The sequence below is a fragment of the Bombus vancouverensis genome, chromosome 15, assembly GCF_051014615.1.
Source record: "Bombus vancouverensis nearcticus chromosome 15, iyBomVanc1_principal, whole genome shotgun sequence".
NCBI lineage: Eukaryota > Metazoa > Arthropoda > Insecta > Hymenoptera > Apidae > Bombus > Bombus vancouverensis.
Genome location: NC_134925.1, coordinates 11,740,527 through 11,761,704, shown reverse-complemented (window position 1 = coordinate 11,761,704; position 21,178 = coordinate 11,740,527). Strand labels below are relative to the sequence as shown.

The 21,178-nt window shown below is 41.1% G+C and overlaps 1 protein-coding gene across 13 annotated transcripts in view; it reads left to right on the top strand.

The window, feature by feature from the left end:
- The first annotated feature begins 249 nt into the window (after positions 1–249).
- Positions 250–21,178, top strand: part of LOC117160512 (uncharacterized) — a 120,483-nt gene continuing 99,554 nt past the window's right edge. For all 13 annotated transcript variants that reach the window (XM_033341299.2, XM_033341294.2, XM_076624895.1 and 10 more), the window contains exon 1: positions 250–1,648. In XM_033341299.2, the coding sequence (XP_033197190.1) occupies positions 1,288–1,648 (361 nt within the window). In that variant the 5' untranslated portion in view covers positions 250–1,287. The remainder of the gene's footprint in view (positions 1,649–21,178) is intronic.

Below are 21,178 nucleotides of genomic sequence, written 5' to 3'. Positions count from 1 at the left end.
AGAAGGAAAAACAAAAAGTTAAATCCTCTGGCGAAATCCAGTGGAATGGTGAAGGGGCGTATCGGAGGGGTAAATGGAAGGGCAAGGGAAGCAGGGTCGAATCAGTGCGAATGGAAGTGGACGTTAGGTCGAGCGATCGTCCTCCACGCGTCCGGCAGCCGGTGGATGAGTCGAGGCTCGAAGACGGCCGAGAGTGCACGAATGTCTCCGAAGCGACGAACCCTCGGCCCTCGGCAGAGCGTCGCCCCACCACATCCAGTCGTACTGCGAATGCCACGCTGTGAGCTTCGCATTCGCGGTATTTCGGGACTTTTCATTTGCTCAATAAATCGAACTTCGTTGTCACGGCACAGTGTTTCCGTTTCGTCGACGATATCCGCGTGAACGATAGGTCGTTAGATTTGACTCGATGTTTTGTAGAAATCGGGATTCTTCGTTGTTTCAACGGTAGTTGTAGTTGCACCGTTGGCGCTGCTTTTTCCAGTTCGAACCTAGCGTAAGCGTGTGCCACACGAGAAGGTACGGTCCGAGTGGCGAAAACCGGTGATCGAGGTTATCGAGTGTTTCCTCGCTGATTTATCTAATTCCGAAATTAACGGAGAGTGTGGAAAGTGCGCAAGCCGGAGAAATCGCGATGCGACAGCGCCGGGAGATGCTCCATTTGCAGTGGCAGCGGCAACAGGAAGGACAAGACGTTCCGACAGCAAGATAGAAAGGTTACCGAAGGAACAAACTGGCGCGTAGTTAGATAGCAGCGTGATTGACTCGAGTCGACCGGTAGGGGGACGCTGTCATTTCTTGTTCGAACATTTAAAACGAGCGCGCGGTTTAGCGGAACACTCGGTTCTGGTTGGTGGGACCGTTTTGTTGTTTACCAACGTCTGTGTGTGGTCAAACACAGGAACGTCGATTACTCCGAGGAGAGAGGGTCGGATAAAAAGGTGAAAGAGCGAAACGAACACGTTCGTTCAAGCTATATAGCGAAAGGGAGAGAAAGATAGAGAGAGGTAGAGTATAGGAGAACGCGTGCTCGTTGAAGATAGAAGAAGAAAGAACGATCGCTAAGAAAGAGAGGTAAGCAATAACGGCAAGTGGGCGCACGAGATGCATTCCAGATGGACGATGACGCCGCACAGTCTGTAAGACTCGCGTGGTTTCTACGTTCTATCGCGTTTGTCCGTGATTGTCGTGTCAGGACGTATCGACGATCGTCGGGTGGGTTATGACGCGCGCTTAACGCGCTGCGTGCACGAATAGAAGCGAACGTGTGTCGATCCTGTGTACAACATGGAGTCCGACACGGCGACCGACTGGCCGTCGCCGAGAAAGAGCTCCCTCGAGACATCGATGCCATGGAAATTCCGTAAGGATTCGTGTCGAACGACGGGGGGTGCGATACTCAATTGGGCAATGTGCGCCCTCTGTATTACCAGCTTGGCTGTGTCCAGTCTACTCGTGTACAGGGAAATAGGATTGGAATCGCGGATCGCCAATTTGGAGGCTCGTTGTCAAATTCAAGAAATGCCGGACGTTCTTATTCAGAGGCTCAAGAGAGAAATTCAGGAACAGTTGGAGGTGCATCGGCCAGCGTTCCAGTCGAACGTTTTTCGGATCAAACGAGACGTTTCCGAGTGCAATTGTCCACCAGGTAAGTGTTCTTAGCCGCGAACGCGGTTCCATTCTGTTTAATCCTGCGGAGGTCGTCGCAGTCTAACAATTTTTTATCCAATCGCAGTGTCTGAGATATTTCGGACATGGATATTAAATTAATTATGTTTTATTTTAATTCGAAACTAAACTAACGATTGCTATAGATAGATTAGTTGGCAATCGGAAAAATATACCAATAAAATACAGCGAAACAATGATAAATAGGTAAAATAAGTTTTATAGATATACAGTTGTGTAACTTGCAAGTTATGGGGCATTACCGTGTAGTTGAAATAGCTGCGATTTATAACAATTAAGCAAATTATAAATATACCTTTGTAACACACGGAGTACGATAAATATATACGTTGCGAGAAAATGATAACAGTAAAAAGTTGTGTTTAACACGAACTATTCAGAATGCTCGCTTGATGTATTTGTTGTGGAAACGGTCATAGCATTCGTCACACGTGATACAGTTGCGTTCGAGGCATAATAATATCTTGCAGACGTTTTTAGAAATATTTTGAGATTGTCTCGAACAACACGGATAGATCCACTTTTGTTTTTCTACTATTTTCTCCGTTAACCGATTAATCGTCGACTCGTCCTTGTTCCGTCAAGGACCGTTCCATTCGCGATTCTTTTTCTGTTAATGTGCTTCTAATGTGCTTGTCTCTTTTAACATTGCAATAATGAAATAAAACTATGTTAATACTTCTTGTCGTCACAATCAATTGTATTATTCGTAGCATCGCGATAATATATTTTTATCCAAATAATAGAAATTCTTTCCTTGTTTCGTGAGCTATTTTTTGAACAGGATGCTCTTTGTCAATAAACTTTACGATGCATCAGCGTCATTTAAGAATACACATTCCCAAAAGGATTTTGCACGCATCTATCTGATTGGTTGCTATCTCCGCAGGGTTAATATTTGTTTCCCTTGTACTCCATGTTGTTCAAACTTCTCCAAGCGAGGGTGGTTGGCGATTTCGTTGACTGCTTTCACCGAACGGAACTCCTTGATTATGCGGCATTTTTCTGGTATTCATTTATCTTCTTCCGCACGTCTTTTCCCGGTCTTTGACGCGAGAAAAAGGCACGCGTGGTACGTAAGTAAGTACAAAGCCCAGGCTAGCGGTCGTACCGAGATCTCGTTGGATTGTCATCGCGTATACGTATATACACGTATGTCTGTATTCGTGCACCTATAGTCAACTATGTGCATGTGTTGAAAGAGGGAAGAGCACGGAAGGAAATATATACGCGTGTAAAAAAGGAAAGAGAAGACCCAGCTTTGTCTTGGGATGGAGCAACTTCGGCTCTCTCGGACAAAGGATCTGCGATCTCTTGAGTATTTCGATCTTGGAGAATGCTCGACAGAGCGTCTTTTTTCCGAGATCACTCTTTGCACTCTATATGGAGAGGGGATCGTTCGAATGAATTTGCGCCTTCGCAATTTAAACTTTGCATATCCGCAGAAAAGATATCAACTTGCTACCGCGCATTTGTATCAATTGTCTGGCCAGTTTGCGAATAACGACACCCTATAGAGAAGTATGCGTTAACGGCAACGAGCATCCTTTGAAGTTTCTTTTTCTCGAAAATTGTAATTTTCTTACCTTGCCTAATTAATTAATCGTAAAACGAACAATATTTGCTAAAACCATGCACAAAATAGAAAAAAGTCGTACCACGATCGAAACAACCGCCAGCGGGGTATTATGTAGAATGAAATTCCCGAAATTCTAGCGTTAATGCACAACCAAGTTTAGCATTCTGTTACCCTGGTCGCTATTACACGATGCAAAATCGAAAATCGAAGATTCGTTTTGGTTTTAAAGCTGATTCGTTGATTTTTCTATCACGTCCGTAGCTAACTATCGTCGTTGTTTGCTGAATTTTCTCCCAATTTATTTGAAAATAGGATTATTTTAGGATTATTCTTTCCCCCTCCCCCCCAAAAAAAGGAAAAAGAAAAAGAAGAAAATAGGTATAAATGACTATGAATTTATTTAGACGCGTTAGTCTTCTCCTCTTTTTTATTCTTTATCGCGTGAAAACATTATCAATCAACAATTTCACTTAGTATACATTATCAATATTGTGACAACAACGTCAATGGAATGCAGAGAGATAAAACGAGTTGTATGCATTTCACACTACACGGTAGCCGTTTTCGCAGGCGTACGTCAAGATACGTACATCTTCTTCGGATAAATTGTACAAAGGTTTGATGCCGTCGCGTCGATCGAACATCAACGAAATGTCAATGTACACTTCGAGAAGTATGCGACGACGCCACGGCGCTCCCCGTTTTCGCCAGTCGGCATTCTTTCTGCGAGCACGAGATCGCGAAGCGATACGACGATTCGTCTCACGTTCGCCGATTGATTAATGGCCATTATCAAAGATCGAGCAACGCTCTCTGCATCCGCCATCGAACTGCCGATGTGTAGTGACATCAGTAAGCGACGATAATTTTCTCCAATTCTCAAATGAACGGACAACGTTGAAATTTGTTCTAACAAAGATTTCATGCTTTTAATTCTCTACAACCGGAACTTATATATATATTCTTTCTTTCTTTCTTTCTTTTGGCATTTGGAAATAATGCCAATTTGGCTTATGGGAATAACGTTCAAAATTGTATTGCCGTATTCGAAATGATTAGATAGAGAAATAATTAGAAGTAACCAAATGTTACTAGGAATGTCTGCCGACTCTTCATCGGGATACATAAAATGTAGCCCTGTGTCTGCAATTCATCCGTCCAGTAATTTACAATTCTACCTTTCTTCGTTTCTCTGTGTTCTTTTTCTCCGAATTTTTCATTATGGATTTAGTCAAAATTAAAAAATAGCGTCGGAGCGTAATAAATTTCCCTTATCAAAGTGAAGCTGGTGATTAAATACTTTTGCTTACCGGCGTATGGAAAATATCGCATATGTCGTTGAATATTCGAAAACGAAGACTGGATGCGACCGTTTTAATATCTTGCGAAGCATCAAACGCTTGTTATCTATCCAGTTCGATCCTCCACATTTTGAATATTCATGAACGTTATTTTTTTTTTTTTTTTTTTTGGCCGATTCTGCAAACATAGACAACATCGCGCGGAAGGAACATTGTTTCTTCCTGGGAATGGAGACAACGGTTGCTTTCCGGCGAATGAATTTGAAACGAGAGAAACCGCGGGGTAGGTGTGTAAAGGAAGAATTTACTTAGGACGGATTCAACTCGAGAATGGAGAGTTGCCATGAAACTATCGAACTCGGAAAGGGAGTTTACCACCGATAAATATAACTTTGACACAGTGGCCACGGAATTACGGTATCCAGACTAAATTATAAAGTTACGAACGTCGGTTATGAGCGGCACTTCCTATCAGAAATCGACTCTGTTTCGTTGGAACGCCTCTAATTTCTGCGTTTAATTACCTACGTAATCGTAGTAATAGAAAATATATAGCGAATAATTTGAAAGGTTCGTAACGGTCTTACCAATTTTCAGAAATATCGTATTTCAAAAATTCTTACGATTATGCTTATTAGTTCGAATAACTAAAATTCTACCGTAAATGCAAATTGTACGCAATAGTTAATTCTATAAACCGTTCGGAAGCTATATACTTTTATCAATCCCGCAAATTGAAAAGCAGAGAAAAGTGAAGATGTTACTAACGTTGTTTTCTAGATTTACTCCAGAATTTGTGTCATTTATGTTACCCTTTTGCAACGAAAGGACATACAGAAGTAGATCGTTCGTTTTTTGAGAATTGAATATCGATATTATCAACTTACGTTATGAAATTAAGATACCAATGAAAAGTGGAGTTAATTAGTTTTGTTTCTACTAGACTCGTGTAGCATAGGATATAGATAAGATTTAATCAACAGTGTTCGCGTTATTAGACAATAAAAAAATGAACGTAATATTATCAAGAACGAGGAAATCTGAACGTGATAGTCAGGATTTAATACCTGTTAATTAAAATACTTGGTCATAATTGAAGGGGTTCTCGACCCCTGAAAATAGCAGACAATACCGAAAGGCGGGCGAAAGGAACGCACCGTTTTCCCTGTCTTCTTGCCCAATCCGATCCCTATCTCCAAGCTTCTTTTTTTTTCCTCTTTGTGCCAGCCTCTTTCTTATCGTTTCGTCCTCCATGGTCGTCTCTGGTAGCAACAAAGGGAGCGCCGTGGCTCCTGACTCGCGGCATCCCGAAATTGAGATGTGCGAGCTGACGCACGAGCATCATAAATCTTTCCCTCCCTCGTAGAATATGGCATATCTATTCCCCCCTCCCCCCTCTTGTATATACGCTCCCTTTTCCTATAACATTCTGCCAACCAAGTATCTTTGAAGCTACGTGGCGTTACACTGTGAACTTCGACTCTTCTTTGCTCTTCTGACGGATGATTTTCGATCCTTGCCCCGATTTCCAACCTGTCGAGCTACAATAAAACCGGTCAGGTCGAAAGCAGATACTGTATCGATAAATCTATTATCGCGTGTACGATAATAATTGGCAAATTTTCGGTTGGAAGGGAAAAGCTCGATGTCTCGAGTTAGGATTTTGTTTTCTAAATAGATCTCGAGAGACTGCTCGGTGTTAGAGGTTGAAAGCCAGACGTTCTTCAAGAATCTATTTTCAGAGAACCGCTGATTGTAATGGTATGATTTTTAGGGCGTTTCTTCGCGCAAAGAAAACTTCGGTCATAAAAAATTTTACGAATTATCTATTATATTGTTTCGCCGCAAGTAATCATTACCTTTATCTTCGTCTTGCTACAGACGAAAAAAAGGAAAAAAAAAGAGATACAAAAGTTACGTATAGATAAATAGTCAAAAAAACAACGTGCGTTCAACCTAGAAGTCATTAAATATCATACGTTATACGTTCTATCTCCGATTGTATTAAAAAGAACTAGGAAAAATCGTCGAATTACAGAAGAAACTCGTAATATCGTTGCTTAACTGCTAGGTAGACGCTTTTGATTTAATGCGAGGCGAATTACTATTTGTGTAAGGGTAAAAGCACAGTCCGTTTCTCGCTGTCTTGGAAAATTGATGGCCGTTGTAAAGTTTTTATCGAGGAAACGCCTTCTCTTCCCTTCGAAATCGATGTAAAGACCCGCTTGTCTTGCCTAATTCAAGACCATTTGTTTGCTTCTTTAAATTTGTTCTTTAAATGAATCCTTGGAATTCATGGGATTTTCTAGTTGCCTAGATAAACGCCAGGATTATGGTTCCCCTCGAACGAATCAGGTTTACGATCTACCGTTAATTCTTTCACAGAAGAGATTTTTCCGAATGCTTCGCGCGTCAAAACTATTACAACATTTTGTTACAATTCTTCAAACCATTTCGTCGTATTTGAAAGAATGTTGGACAATATTCACCGTGCAACATGAAAGAGAACTAAGGAAAGAATGATTCGTCGTATCGATATATTCGCTTCTGACAAATGCGTCACAAAAATTTATATTCTAATATAGTTGCGGAACGGACCTTCCGGAACTTTTAAGCGAAACTTCACGCTTCGTATAGGAATAGCAGGGAAAAGGACAGAACAGAACAGGGCGGAGAAGCTGTAACAAATTGAATGTTGCATTTTCTACCGACGACGTTGACTTCGAAAGTTCTCGGAAGAAGGTGCGATTTACGTTTGCTGCACGTGCGTCAACCGTGCAGCTGCCTAGACTAGAAGTTTATGCTGAAGGACCTCTCTTACCAGCGGCGAAACTTACAGCCAGCTTATATACAAAAGAATGGCTGCCCTTGTTTCTCACGACTTCTCGAAATCTTTTCTCATTGAAGTCGTTTATGCTGCACGGATATTTCCCCATTTCTTCGCGTATTACGTTTTTAAACGACGAATTAAAAATTTTAACGAAGTTAAAATAAAATTGGTAGCTGCGATTCAAGACAAGAGACATGCATAGACAAGAGGAAATTTAAACGCGGAGAAAGATATCCAAAATATCGAAAGATATGAACAAGTTGAATTCTTAGGTATTAGATTAGGTATTAGATTTACATAAAATTTACAATTTTTATCTTAACTAATGTTGTTCGGATCGTGTCTATTCGAATCTCGCCATGTTCATAAACGAGCTTATTATAGTTTGACTTTCGATTCACCGACACGAATCACATAATTCGAAGGAATTATGTAATTTTTGTAAGTTCGATCGTTTCAAACCAATCACGATTTCAATAGGAATTATCAACCTAGCATCGCGTAAGATTAGGATACATTATAGATCTGGGTTTTCAGTTGGCAAGAATGCGCAGTTCCTCGTCGTTTTGAATACCGGATAATGGAACAATAGATTCTATTACGACGCGTATCGACAAGTTGGGTTGATCAATGGGATCTTCGGTTAACTTGGATGTTATTCGAGACGATTCCCTTTCGGGTCGAAGTGTTCGCAAGGGTTAAGAGTTAAGAGCTAAATAGACCAGAAGCTTTGTAGCTGGTACTGCCTCTGCGCTCGGTTAGTTTGAGGTTGACCGCTGTGCGATGTAACGTGCATTTAGTGTGTTTTCCTTCGCACCCTTTGAACGAATTTTAACGAATATATACTGGCGTTCGAGGGTGAACGGAAAGTGGCGGGAAATAGAAAAATAAAACGACGGTAAAAGTGCTGAGGAAATGGTGGACCATGCGAGACCGCACTTTAAGCTAAGGACTGGAAGTAATAAGCCAAATAGTGGAAACGTAAACGAAGACGAAAATAGAAGTCAGCGGAGAATACAAACAAAAACAAAAAAAAAAGCAGGAAATCGTGTAAGAGAAAAGCGGAAGGGGATATAAAGAGAGGAGGGTAAAGTACAAAAAGTTAAGTCGAAGCGAAAGGATTTCGAAAGAAGAAAATTTCTTTTTCGTTTCTCTCTATATGTGAGAAAAAGGGAAACGGCACAAACTGTCGATGCGGCAGTGGCGGAAATGCTTAACTCGGAAGTGGTTGAATTTGCATGAATCGTAAGCGGTCGTTACGTTTCTATGCTTATCCGTCTGCCTTCCGCTCGCTTAAACGTTGTTTAATTAGTCGATACGGCTTATTCGTATGTATTTACGACGGTCGACCAATCTGCGGTATTTTCTTCGTTTGATGCACGATTACTAATGGAAGTACGTGGTTCGCTTCTGCCGCGAAAGGAGAAGACAGCACGGTTAGATGGAACGCAATAAATATTCGCGATTCGCGAAATAAAATCGAAAGATACGATGTTTCGTTTCTCTCCTTTTCTCAGATATGACGTAAAAGTGGCACATTTAGTCCCCTCTAGTCATGTATCTATATCGCTATGTCTTCTGAATCTTATTTCGCCTACTTGTTATTGTCTGGTCGTCACGTAGCATGTAAAAAGCTCTTGATCTTGCTATTTCATCGTGGTAATAGAGTATAGTTCGTTTTAAATTATCCTTAATGTCAGCTATTTCTTGCTATATACACGGAACTGACGATTAATTACGTTCGAGCGACGGTATATCAAAACGGATTAAAAGGTACAAGCATGCCGACAACTCTTTTCTTGTCGGATCAATCGCCGGAATTACGGTGTGTATGTTAATGAAGGTGTGACCGGCGCAGCGAGGCGCGCGGTGCGGTGCTACGGATTCGAGCGGGCAGCAGGAGACTTTTTACGAAACACATATCGGATCTGCACATTCGGATCACCGTCAGAGTTCGAATCGGGAACGTGTATCGAATGATACGGCGCTCGATCGACGAACAGAGAAAGGGAAAGAGAAAGAAAGAGAGAGAGAGAGAGAGAGAGAGATATGGAGCAAGCACACGGCACACCGCATAATTAGAGATGAATCGTTGGCAAAATTCGAACGCGATCGAACGAGGAGAGGACGAAGGCGAGGGCCACGGAGCTATTTCCCGTCTGATTGAATTCGAATGCATCGGGATTCGTGTGCGAGGGCACGGTACATACATCGCGCAGGGTAATGTACGGGCACGTGTACCGCGTGTACCGAAATTGTCGAATGAATCACGTTTCGACGGACAAGTACTCGCGATTCCCCGATAACGAATTTGAGACCAGTGCAAACTAATCCACATCCAAGATCAACGCTTCGATCAGGTCGAGATGGTTGACTAACTTTCGCTGTTTAATCGAAAGAGTAATAGCCCGCGTTCCGCTTAATCATGTTCCAATTAACAATCGCGTCTTATTTAGTCCTTCGATCTTAGGCTTATTTCGTTATTCGATCGTTTATTTATTTATTTATTTCCGAAAGCCTTCGTCAGTCGTTATCAACGTTTAATGTATACCAAGATTTATCGTAAACGATTACAACTAAAATTTTATAAACGGAACAAATAGATACGTATGGTAATAGTTAATATCAATTTTGTCAACAGGGATTGTCAACTGCATTTTTTCGATAATTGTAAAAATAGGACATCCAAAGTTTGGTAATTCCAGGATGAAATATTTACGCTATAACGATATTTCTCTATTACAAATGCGAAACAATTTCTCACACGAAAGGCGCCTGATTTTATGAATTATTATTTATGATTATTTCAATAACATTGTAACGATGCTATATATTTCTATTATCGCCATTTTATTACTCATTTCAAAGCGAATTCGACAGGGCATTATGAAATGTATGTTTGGACAATAATTTATCGGGTATGTTTATGAATATTGGTGGCAAATGCAAAGTTCGAATAATATCTGCTACTGATTATTGTACTGCGTACAATAGAATAATAATATCCTAGATAAGACTAATTGTAATAGTCTTCATTCATATACCTATCGCTTTGATTCCAACACTTTTGAATCGCTTGGCATAAATTATATCGCTATTACGATTTTATTGCTCGTAAACTTTCGTAGAGATAAGATTCTATTAATTATTTCTGAGATCAACTCATTAGGCAAATGAATTTCCTTTTTTATCAATAAATAGCTAAGAAGACCGTGTTCTTCCGAGATATGGGATAGAACCGTGTTAATAAATAAAAAAAAGCGTGTATCGGTGCGACTTAATGGCATCCTTTAATCTCATTATTGTAATTCCATTACGAATAAAATAACATTTATCGTCAACGTTGATCGAGATACCGACAATTCATCGCCACGCGTCGTAAGATGTAAATTTTTCCAGAATCCCCAAATCGAAATATTTGTGTAAAATGAATAAATAAAATTTCTTGGCATCGACTAACGTGTCTATGGCACGTGCTGCCACATTTTCGCATGGGAAATACACAACGTGCCAGCAACGTAATCGAAGACGGAAGGGTTAACATTCCGATAATGATTCTGAAATTCTTAAACTTTATCCAACCGCACTCGTTAATGCGAAAGATATTACGCGTTATTAAATAACGTTGACCGAGACGTTCGAACGAGCAACTCGCCTTTTAACGGCTGTTAACAAACTGAATATCTACGATTTTAATTACAACGTTCGGAAACAATTTCCGATTCCGATAAAACTTTAATATATTATCATTCTCGTGAATAACGAATAGATTATTGGTTACGAATATAACGAGTTGGTTACACGCGTGCGCTGATTACAAAGAGACGAATGGGAACGAGATCTGATTTATGCGTCGGGGTTTCCTTTCGGAACGGAAATATAGCTTTACACGTTTGGTGGGAATAATTTCCGATCTAAGTACGTGCGAATCGAAAGTCGCTGTGTACGCTCGGTGTTCCGTAAAAACATACATACCGTGGCACCCTTTCCTACTCCCGTTCGCTCGCTCTCTTTCAGGACGATGTGAAATCGTTGAATCGACGTTTCTCGAAATGCCTGAATACGCCGAGTCTCGTGAATTTCACGATCCCGCGGTATCGAAAAGAAACGAAATTCGTTATACGTTGTATAAGTATACAACTACGTAAGTAACATCGACGCTTTGCAAGTTGCGAACTCGATCGATGCGTCTCCTGAACGGTCGAATAAATGTCTTTGCCGTACGGAACCGTTCCGTTACCGTTCCACTTCCGAACTGATAATACAAATGAACCTTAATACGGATAACCTTTGTCATAAAAAGGAGAAATATTTCCCGTTGACCGCGTTTCCGTAGCCTTTAGCCAGTAGAGTCTAGGCAAGACGTATCTAGTCGGTGTGTCTGGCCGCGATGCGATCCTCAAGGCATAACAGTTTCTCCACGGCAGATAGCGACGATGCACGGCGATGCATCTCACGCTGCTACATACTGACAAGCTCTGACGTGTAATGGACCGTTCAAATCCGTCCACGTCGTCGATCTTCAATAACGAGAGATCGTTTCTATGGTTACACGCGATCAATTGCCATTCGACTTGACTGTTACTCGCTTGCCGTGAAACCCTGTTATTGCCTCGACAGAACGTCAAGAAGTGTGTCGAAGTGTGTGCGTGATCTTCTGTTTAGCATGTGCATTCCAAGATGGTATTTCTGTCCGCGGATATAAATATGTGCCACGAGACTGGAGAACCGCGAACGAACGTTTGTATATCCCTGGAAGTTGATGGATGGACCAAGCTAATAATTTCGTTTGCGGTATTCTCGAAATGATCTCGACGAAAAGCAGAGAAAGTACGAAACCTCCGCCGATGATGTATCTAACGAACAGAGAAAATCTTATAGTCAAATGAAGTAACGCGCGATGCTCGGTTTATGTTATGCGTTCAGACACGTAGCGATAACGGAATAACTCCTCTCGGACAAAAATATCCACGCGCATATCGTCTATTTCCTAGAAGAGTAGCGTATCTCAAAACACGTCTATTCCTTTATTAGTCGACCACCCCTGCCGTTGTATTAATGTCGAGGGAACATACTTTGAACGAAAGGAACCATCTTTTCGTTCCGTTTGGATCGTATTTGTACGAAATTTGACCGACAATTATAGCCACGACAACCTCGTTGCATTACGATGCAAACAATGTTTTGTAATATTTCGTATAACGCGCGTTATACGACAGTATTTCATCGCTTGCCACTTAATGTATTTGAACAGACTAGGTACACTATACGTTACGGTCGCATATAATCGTATAAAACAATATATACACATTTCGGGTGATTTTTTGCGAAAATAAGCGTATAGCGGGTGAAACTTATTTCATGATATTTCACCTTCGATCGTTTACCGACTCATCTGACTGCGGTCATTGTTCGCGGAACACGATTCTACTCCAGTCGCCGAGTAAAATGCCTTGACGCGAAGGAACGGAGAGATGTAGCCATGTCGGAATGCTTGAATTGCCCACGTACACGCGTATACGTAGACGCATTTATATAACATCGGTTCTAGTAGCCAAAGGAAACTCGTTTGCCGGTTTCACTCTACAGTCGGCGCTGATTACCGAATACGAATATCGTCAAACAAAGTGATATTATTACCGGCTCGATGAGCTTTCTCGTTAATTCTCGTGATACTTTTCGATAAAATTGTCGCGTTTATCTTTATTATGAGTACGTGGCTGCTCTTTTCTAGTCGCGCGTCTATTCTTTTAACGTAATCTCGATTTCTCGCGTACAAAGATATTTCCTTGTAGATACTCGAATGTCTTTGTTACTTGCGGATAAATATCCGACACTTGTTTATGAAAAAGTATGTATTTCTTATATACATATATGCCTTTTTACGCTGGGACAATGGAAAAGCTGTGTACGAAACGAAAAGATTATCACGAATACGTATAAGTCTTTCGGAATTGTTACCTGACCGTACATAACGTAGAAAAGGTAAATTACACGGTTGTAAATTCTGAGCAGTAGCAGCAATACTGATTATCTTGTGGTAGTAAATCACCGCGATAGCGAAGACGCGATGTTATATAAAATATATGAAATTTAGAAAGAACGGGAGACCGTACTATCGCTTAAGAACTCAATTATTAAACGATGTACGAGGGTGTACATCTATATTCAATGCACTCTATTTTAAAGTAGAATTAGATCTACTTCGTAGTACGTAGCGTGTTACTCTCACGAGTAGATCGATGATATTATGCAAATAACAAATAACCTGAACTCATAATCGTCACTCGATGCACGAATGAACATTCTTTGCCTACGTGAACCGCATTGCGCGTAGAATTTCTCTCCTCGCGCGTACACTATGCATTTTCTACGTTTATCGACATTTGCGTAAATGAAAGACAAATTAACTTCGTGAAAGGGAAAGTTTGCCCCGTTTAACGTTACTTTTCCTATAACACAAACGTTAATTGGAAAGCGATTCTACAGACGCGATAGAAAAAGAAAAAGCAAAGAGACGAATGCTGTTCGCCACGATCGTGCAAATAGTAACGCAAAGAATCTTTTGCGAAGGAAGAGTTAGCAGCGATCATTGGAGCAGCCTGTAAAAATGAGAGTCGCTACAACACTGATTCGTTTCGCATTGTTAACGATTATCATCGAAAAGTTTCATGATCGATGTGTCGAGAATAAAAACGAATTAAGCGACCATTAAACAGAGGGTTAATTTAAACTCCAGAGTGCCTATAATTTCGAGTGAAATTTTTGAAGAAAGTATCAATTTTGAGGTAAAAACAGGTATTTTTAATAGCTGCGACCCAGCGATTTCAATAGCTAATAACCTACTTTTCACACGATGCAAAGCAGTCGAGTCTATCCATAATGAAATAGATTCTCGATTTAACGTTTCAGATAGATATAAATGTTCGTCTATTCGATTCGATTACATCAGCAAGATAACAAAAGAAGGATCTATAGGAAGAGCTATTTGTAGAGGCAATCGATATCTTAGATATGAAGAAACATCCTCAGCGTCGGTTCCCTTTCTAACATATTCGCGTCAAAGGGACGATATTATACGAACATAGATATACCGCTTGCAAACGATGAAATATTGGAAAATATACGAGTCCACTGAATATTACCGAGCTGTGAAATGCATATTTGCAAGATTTATATATCGATCCCATTCCCCGTCGATGATTTATATCCGAAGAATTCAATGTATCGTAAACAATAGGGGAATACGATCCGTGAACGTGATATATTTATTATTCGAACAAGTTTCCCGACGATTCGTCAATCTGCAGTGAAAAACAGCCAGTGAAGACCGTGGACAGATCCCGTGTGGAAAATGCATTTTCACGCCAACAGGAGATGAGCTTAACGTGATTAATTGCAGCGAAACGCGTTTAATCTCGAACGCTCGATAGTCCAAGCGACAAAACTATCTCTAACCCAGTACCAACTAACGGGGGTAATTCACTTTACGAAACCGTAGATACCTTGGTTCGTTGCGGGACTGAATGTTCTCCGAGATTCGAGTGGCGCCAACCTTCTCGTAGCTTCGGCGAAAACTATACTTGCTATGCTTTCGTTCGAAGTCGTTCGACTATAAACCACGTTCTACGAACGAACCGTGCGTGTGCGCAATGGAGATTTTTTGTTTTTACATCGGACCATCGATCTAGACAATCGAATTTCTTTGTTGCCACCGTTTGTCGAGCAAAATCGATGAACGAAGGCCGTTTCCACAAACGAGTACACACTATTCGTCGTGCTTCGCGATGTTGCGAATAAGCTCGTAAAAAGGCCAGTTGTACAGAATTCTGCGTAAGCTGGCCGATAGTAGACGACTAGTAGTACCTTTTGTCAAAGCAGATACATACTGTGTACTTGTGAATTTCCATCTTTATCGCGTTTGTCGAGATAAAGTCGTTCTCTCTGGAACGTACGTTGGATCGGATAATTAAATTTTTGTATTATCGTTTGCTATTCGTTTCAGCTGTCCCGAAGGAATAACGTCAAATATCGTCAAACGTTGAAATTTGGGCATTAAGCAATCGAATTTATAATATTGACATTTTCAATCAGTGGAAATTCGAAGCTTGAAAATTTAATTTATACCGAACGCGCTATTCAACGTAGTACAAAAAATTCGTGGTAAAATAACCAACGATATATCCCTTCGGTAAAAGAGAACATTCCTCGTGTCAAACATCGTTAGCGTCTCCAATTAAACATATGTTACCAATTATATCCGTCAACGATGCTTTCTGAAATTACATCGACCGTATTAGTCAGCCGTTTTTTCGTCGGTTCGGAAGGCTGGTAAAAAAATAAATTAGTAAGTCGCGAGGGATAAAGGTCGCGGGAAAGGGAAAAGGAAAAATGTACACACGAAAGAGAGAAGAAAGAAAGAAGGTGACACGAAAGTTGCGTAAACCATAAAGTAGGGTGAGCCGTTGGGACCATTAAAACTCTTGGTTCTCTGTTATCTTCGAATCGATGACGATGTCTGAGCGTGTTTTTAAACGCTCGAGCTCGTCGCTCATTTCCTTTCTACGGGAATAAAGACAAAGGACTTTACTGTTTAAGCATTCCCTCATCTCCGGCAAACCATTAACCGTTGTCTCTCGATTTAATACGTTTAGCTAACAACGAAATCGAATAAACGAGAAAGGGAAAAAGAAAGAATGGAAGAAAGAAGGAAAAAAAACTCTACCTTCGATTACACGCGAGAATAAATTGTGAATAAAGGGAGCGAAGTAACGACGTGTGAACCAGAAGAGGTCGAAAGGCATCGTACAGCCTTTCTAGCAGCCTTTCCAACAGCCTGTCGATTCGTATCTACATGAGCACACAAGTAAACCTCATTTTCCACGTACTCGCATTCGCTGGCGACCACCCTTTATGTACTTCCATTTACGCTTAAAGCGGCATCCAATTATCGCGAATCTTTAGAAGAGAATTTGCCGAGTATACGTGCAAGAGCAGAGCAAAGCACCACGATTATATCGGGACAAAATTGTTTTCAATTTTCATTTGCCGTTACGTTTTTATCGCGACTTTCCGTCTCCTAACGCTTGTACTTCCGCTCGTTAATCTACGTATTTCCATATGTCTATCGTACGTGTTCGTTAAAAATTCGAACGTAGGAATACGTGCAATGGCAAGAAAACGTTTCGTTAAAATAATTTAAATTAAAATTTACACCGACGTATCATCGAAGCGTACTCGAGTCGCAAAATAGGGCAGCGACTGCACGGAAACCGCTTTAACCCTCATCAGTCCCTTGTGTCAATTCGACGCTTTGCGATAAATGTGAAATGCTTCGTTTATTTATTATCTCCGAACAGAGCGAATTATCTCTGTTCATATATGGAAATTTCATTTGTTATTTTCGATGGAAAAATTTACAAATTCAACTATCTTCTCGTGATATTAACTTCTCACCCATCCGTGTTAATTCGATATCAACGCGCGAGTCAAACTGCGAAAACGCGAAACGAACAGAGTTTAGGTTTTCAAAACAACGAACAAATATTCGATATCGTCGCTTACTTATGTAGAAATATAGGTGTGCGTTTCCGGCCAGAACCTCGCCGATTAATAATCGCGAAACGGTGCGGCTGCCAACGATGACAAAGAAAAACACAAAGGTTTTCCGCCTTCGACGATTTCTTGCAGATCGCTGCGACTCAGCCTGTATCGTGGGAGGCGAATTAAAGATCGTCGTAAAAGAAGAAACGAAAATAGAGAAAACGGCTGGTATAAATGGTCTAAACGAGTGACGAGATGGTGGCGCAGGGCGAGGGACGGAGATGGAGAAAAAAGAAAATTAGAAGGGAAGAGAAATAGAAAAGGCAGAGTGTGCCACGTGTACGAGGCATCGATCCCCCGGCGACACCGGTACACGCCCCGTTATTCCGTTCGTCTTTAACGAGCTCTCATTATCGCTAGATTATCGTACAAGAGGATTTGACGTCGTAATGGGCAGCAATGAATCCATTGACAACGTCGACGAACTAATGATGCTCGTCATTCACCGGCAATCGTCGTCGACATTGAGGTGCCGCCTTGTCGCTTGTCTCGTATCTGCTGATCGCTTCTCGTCCCTGCTTCTTTTTCCACCCTCTCCTTCTAATACCCTGCGTCTTTTTCTTCCTTCGAATTATCTTTGTCCTGCTCTGTTTTTGTTCCGTCGTTTTTTTTTCCTTTTTGGTTTTTCATTCGCGCTCTTTGTCTCACACCTGCTTAATTTTCTCTTCTTTTTCCCAGCCGTTCCCTTTCGTAATTTACTTTTTCGCACGTTCCGCTCGTTGTATCCTTACACGTGCTTCTTTCTCCCGTTGCTCTCATTTCCCAACGTTTTTGCACGTTTATTCTCTTACCATTGCATCGATTTTCTATTCGCCTTTGGTTAGTAGTTATTTCTACGTTTCAGTTCCTTTATAAAATTCACGAATCGTCGTAAATGCTCGTGGTCCGGGCTTTAGATCGTAGGCGACGGAACTTGCGAAACGACGTAATAATTCACGAAAGATAGATACCGTTTTATTTAGTCGAGCAAGGGATTAAAAATAATTAATTACGAAGCAACCATTATTTTCCATCGCGTCATTGTTCCCCGAATCAGCCTGATAATCTCAACTTTCGCCGAGCTCTCTGCAGCTCGTTAACCTGTTCTTGGCGCGTAGATCTGCCGTTAATCCGATCGACGTATACATGATATATTACTTATCCACGTTCGTTTCGTCAAAGCTCGGTCGTGTTACCATCGGTGGACTCGCCACCGCTCCCACATCGCTGCTGCGCCGTGATTCGTGCTTCGTCGTCATGCCAATGCATACCTTCTCGCTTTCTCGTTGACGAGTACATGTGCACGCGCATGAATTGCTGCGTGTATCGTGCCTGTAAGATAACTGCTATCAGATCCTCTTCCACGTGCCATCCACGTATCACGATCGAACGCGTTAGAAATAAAAAGAGAGGCAAAGAGCAAAAAGTTACACGCTCGAAGCTCGCGCAACGAGTTGCTTCTACGTGGTTACCTGTGTTGTTACGCGTCAAGAAGTCTGTAATCTTCCATTTCATCAGCTTTCCGAATCGACATTGTGTCACGAAGAGCGACGAATGAAAGTGCTTTTGACGAGAAGAGTCGTAAGTGGCAGGGAAGAAGCTTCGCGTAATAATAGAAACACTTCGCCAAAGAACAAGCTTTTATCCATATAAATAACGTTATTGCGTCTTAAACGCATCCCATTGCTTCGGTTTTCTACACTCTAAAATTTTACTTCCTAAATCACCACTCGCAACTTTTACTTCGTGAATCCCCGTTATGTCGCTTATGTCGCAAACATCGTGAAAGCCTGCAAACACCTAGTTTGTAGCGCGTCGAGGCAATCACCGTGGTTCCTCAAAATCCCCTGTTTCCGATTTTTCAAGTTATATCACGTGTCACGGAAAGTTGGTTTACACGGGCCATGAATCCTTTGGAACGCAATAGGTGGCCGCATCACGATACCCCAACACGAAGACGTCGCAAACTTTTCCTCACTTAACTTTGCTAATGACCTCTCGCGACGTAACGACGGACCTGACGTTCCATACATTACGTAGCAGAGGGAGGAAACTCGCTGTTTCTCGATGGAAACACCGGCAAAAGGGTGAATCGGGCGAAGTGAAGTTGCGACACTCGTTATTCAGTCGCAACTGAAACAAACCTCTCGAGGATCCTCTCCCCAGGGCGGTGTAATTCACAGAGTAAACATTAATGAATTTTTTCTTCTCGTTGAACATCGATACAACGCTCGATTCGTGAAGATTCAAAGGGTCAGAAGGGTGAACGCGCGAACTGCAAGCAATTTTCCAATTAATACGCCAGATACGGCTTTGTCGGATGCAAAACGCCACCTTGATGATAAATCGACGACAAAACGATGGCCATCGAGTCTCTATGGTGTACTCGTTCGAACAAAGTCGCGTAGCATGCGGTTGTCAGGTTCTTTTCACACGTGTAAAATATACGAAGCATTCGAAGTTTAAAGTAGACAAGCGTAATTAACGCGATGTTCGATCGAATGAAGCATCGTGAATGATGTTATCGATATTTGATGAGAAGAGAGCACGTCAACGAGTAAACGTTGGTTGAAAATTGACTCAAAGAGTCGGAGGAAAGTTTCCTTAAAAACTGTATATCTATGCATTAGATCGTCACAGATTTTCGATAGTAATTTTCCAGAATAATATCACGGACCTCCGCAAAAAGGTAGATACGTAAGTATAAATATGAATTACTTCGAACAAGGTTAGCATCGAGTATTTTAATTTATTAAATTTACCCACCGAAATTGACCGTTGTTTGCAAGGTATTTTTCTCTGTGCGTTGTAAACTTGGGTAACTACGTTTTTCGTTGTACTATAGCGTGTTTTAATCTCGCACTTTCCACTCGACGCGTACCGCATTTCCACGCTGTAGACTGTAGGATTTAATTTAAGTGAATTCCGTGAGAATCACGAAGGTCGACGTAACAACGTGCTATATTGCCATTCCTGAGCGTCAGATCAGACGTCTGGCAAGCGAACACGATCAAACGAACGAAACGTATTTTTTCGTGAAACGAGAACGAAACGTATTCACCTATAGTTTTACTAAGAACGATCTGTCCAAGTGTCGAGGCACGTTACGAGGGAAATAAATGCGTCGCGAGATAGGAAAGAAGTAAGGTAGGAGGGAGGGAAGGAAGGAAGGAAGGAAGGAAGGAAGGAATGAAATCGGAGTTAGTTGAAAAGAGGAAGAGGAAACGTTACCAATACTTATGTGCCACCAGCGGATTCTCATCGCTACCCTCTCTCGTCGAACATACAAAACCACCGAGATTACTACTTTTCGTAGAGATACGAAATATATGGTGTCTAGAATGTATACGAGTTCTGTTATTCGCTTGATCACCATAGGTGTCTGTTATTTTTCTCGCGTATGTACGAATCGCGAACTACATATAAATTCTGTAGAATTCTGATAGAATTTTGTCGTTGGTTTCTCAATGTATGGTTTGGCGAAAGAGCGATGTAATCACAAAATGAACATTTCGTTCCCTTTATATTTTACGTAATAGCCTGTAGATATGTATACAATACACGTTATTATATTTTGATGTACAAAAAGGCAAGAATCATACGTTACGAACGTATAAAATAAATTATTAGTTAGCTGTCGCGTAAAGGCGATAATAATAACGAATTGTTGTACGTGTATTTTGATTCAAATTAAAGAAGCAGGGTCAATATTTATACTTTGTGCGAGATAACGACGGGAGAAAGTACAAAAAACCTGGACATTTATATCGCATATACTATGGATTCGTTATATTATAATAGACACCGACTCGGTGAGATCGCTACGAAGGAAAATTCCGGGAATAATTTTATAGTTCTTTTATCGCACTTGCAGATATCGTATGGTCGTGGTGAGACTTTTTCACAGTCTTCTCCGTTAGTTCGACGTACGATATCCCTTCTTATTTCCCTAATTTTAAAAAAGCAACCACAAACATCGTTCTATTATCCATTCTCCGTGCTTTCCCTACTTTCGCTCATAGATAAGCCGTATGAAAGATGTTGAAACAAGATAAAACGGATTTATATTCCCCGTGAAACCTGATTTTTCTCGATCGCGCATTTTCTCGTCGAATTTATAGGAAAGCAATTTTCTCGTTTCCCTCGTTCGCTTCTAGTGCGTGATTTTACCTAGTTATCGTCAGTTCGTTCGGGATA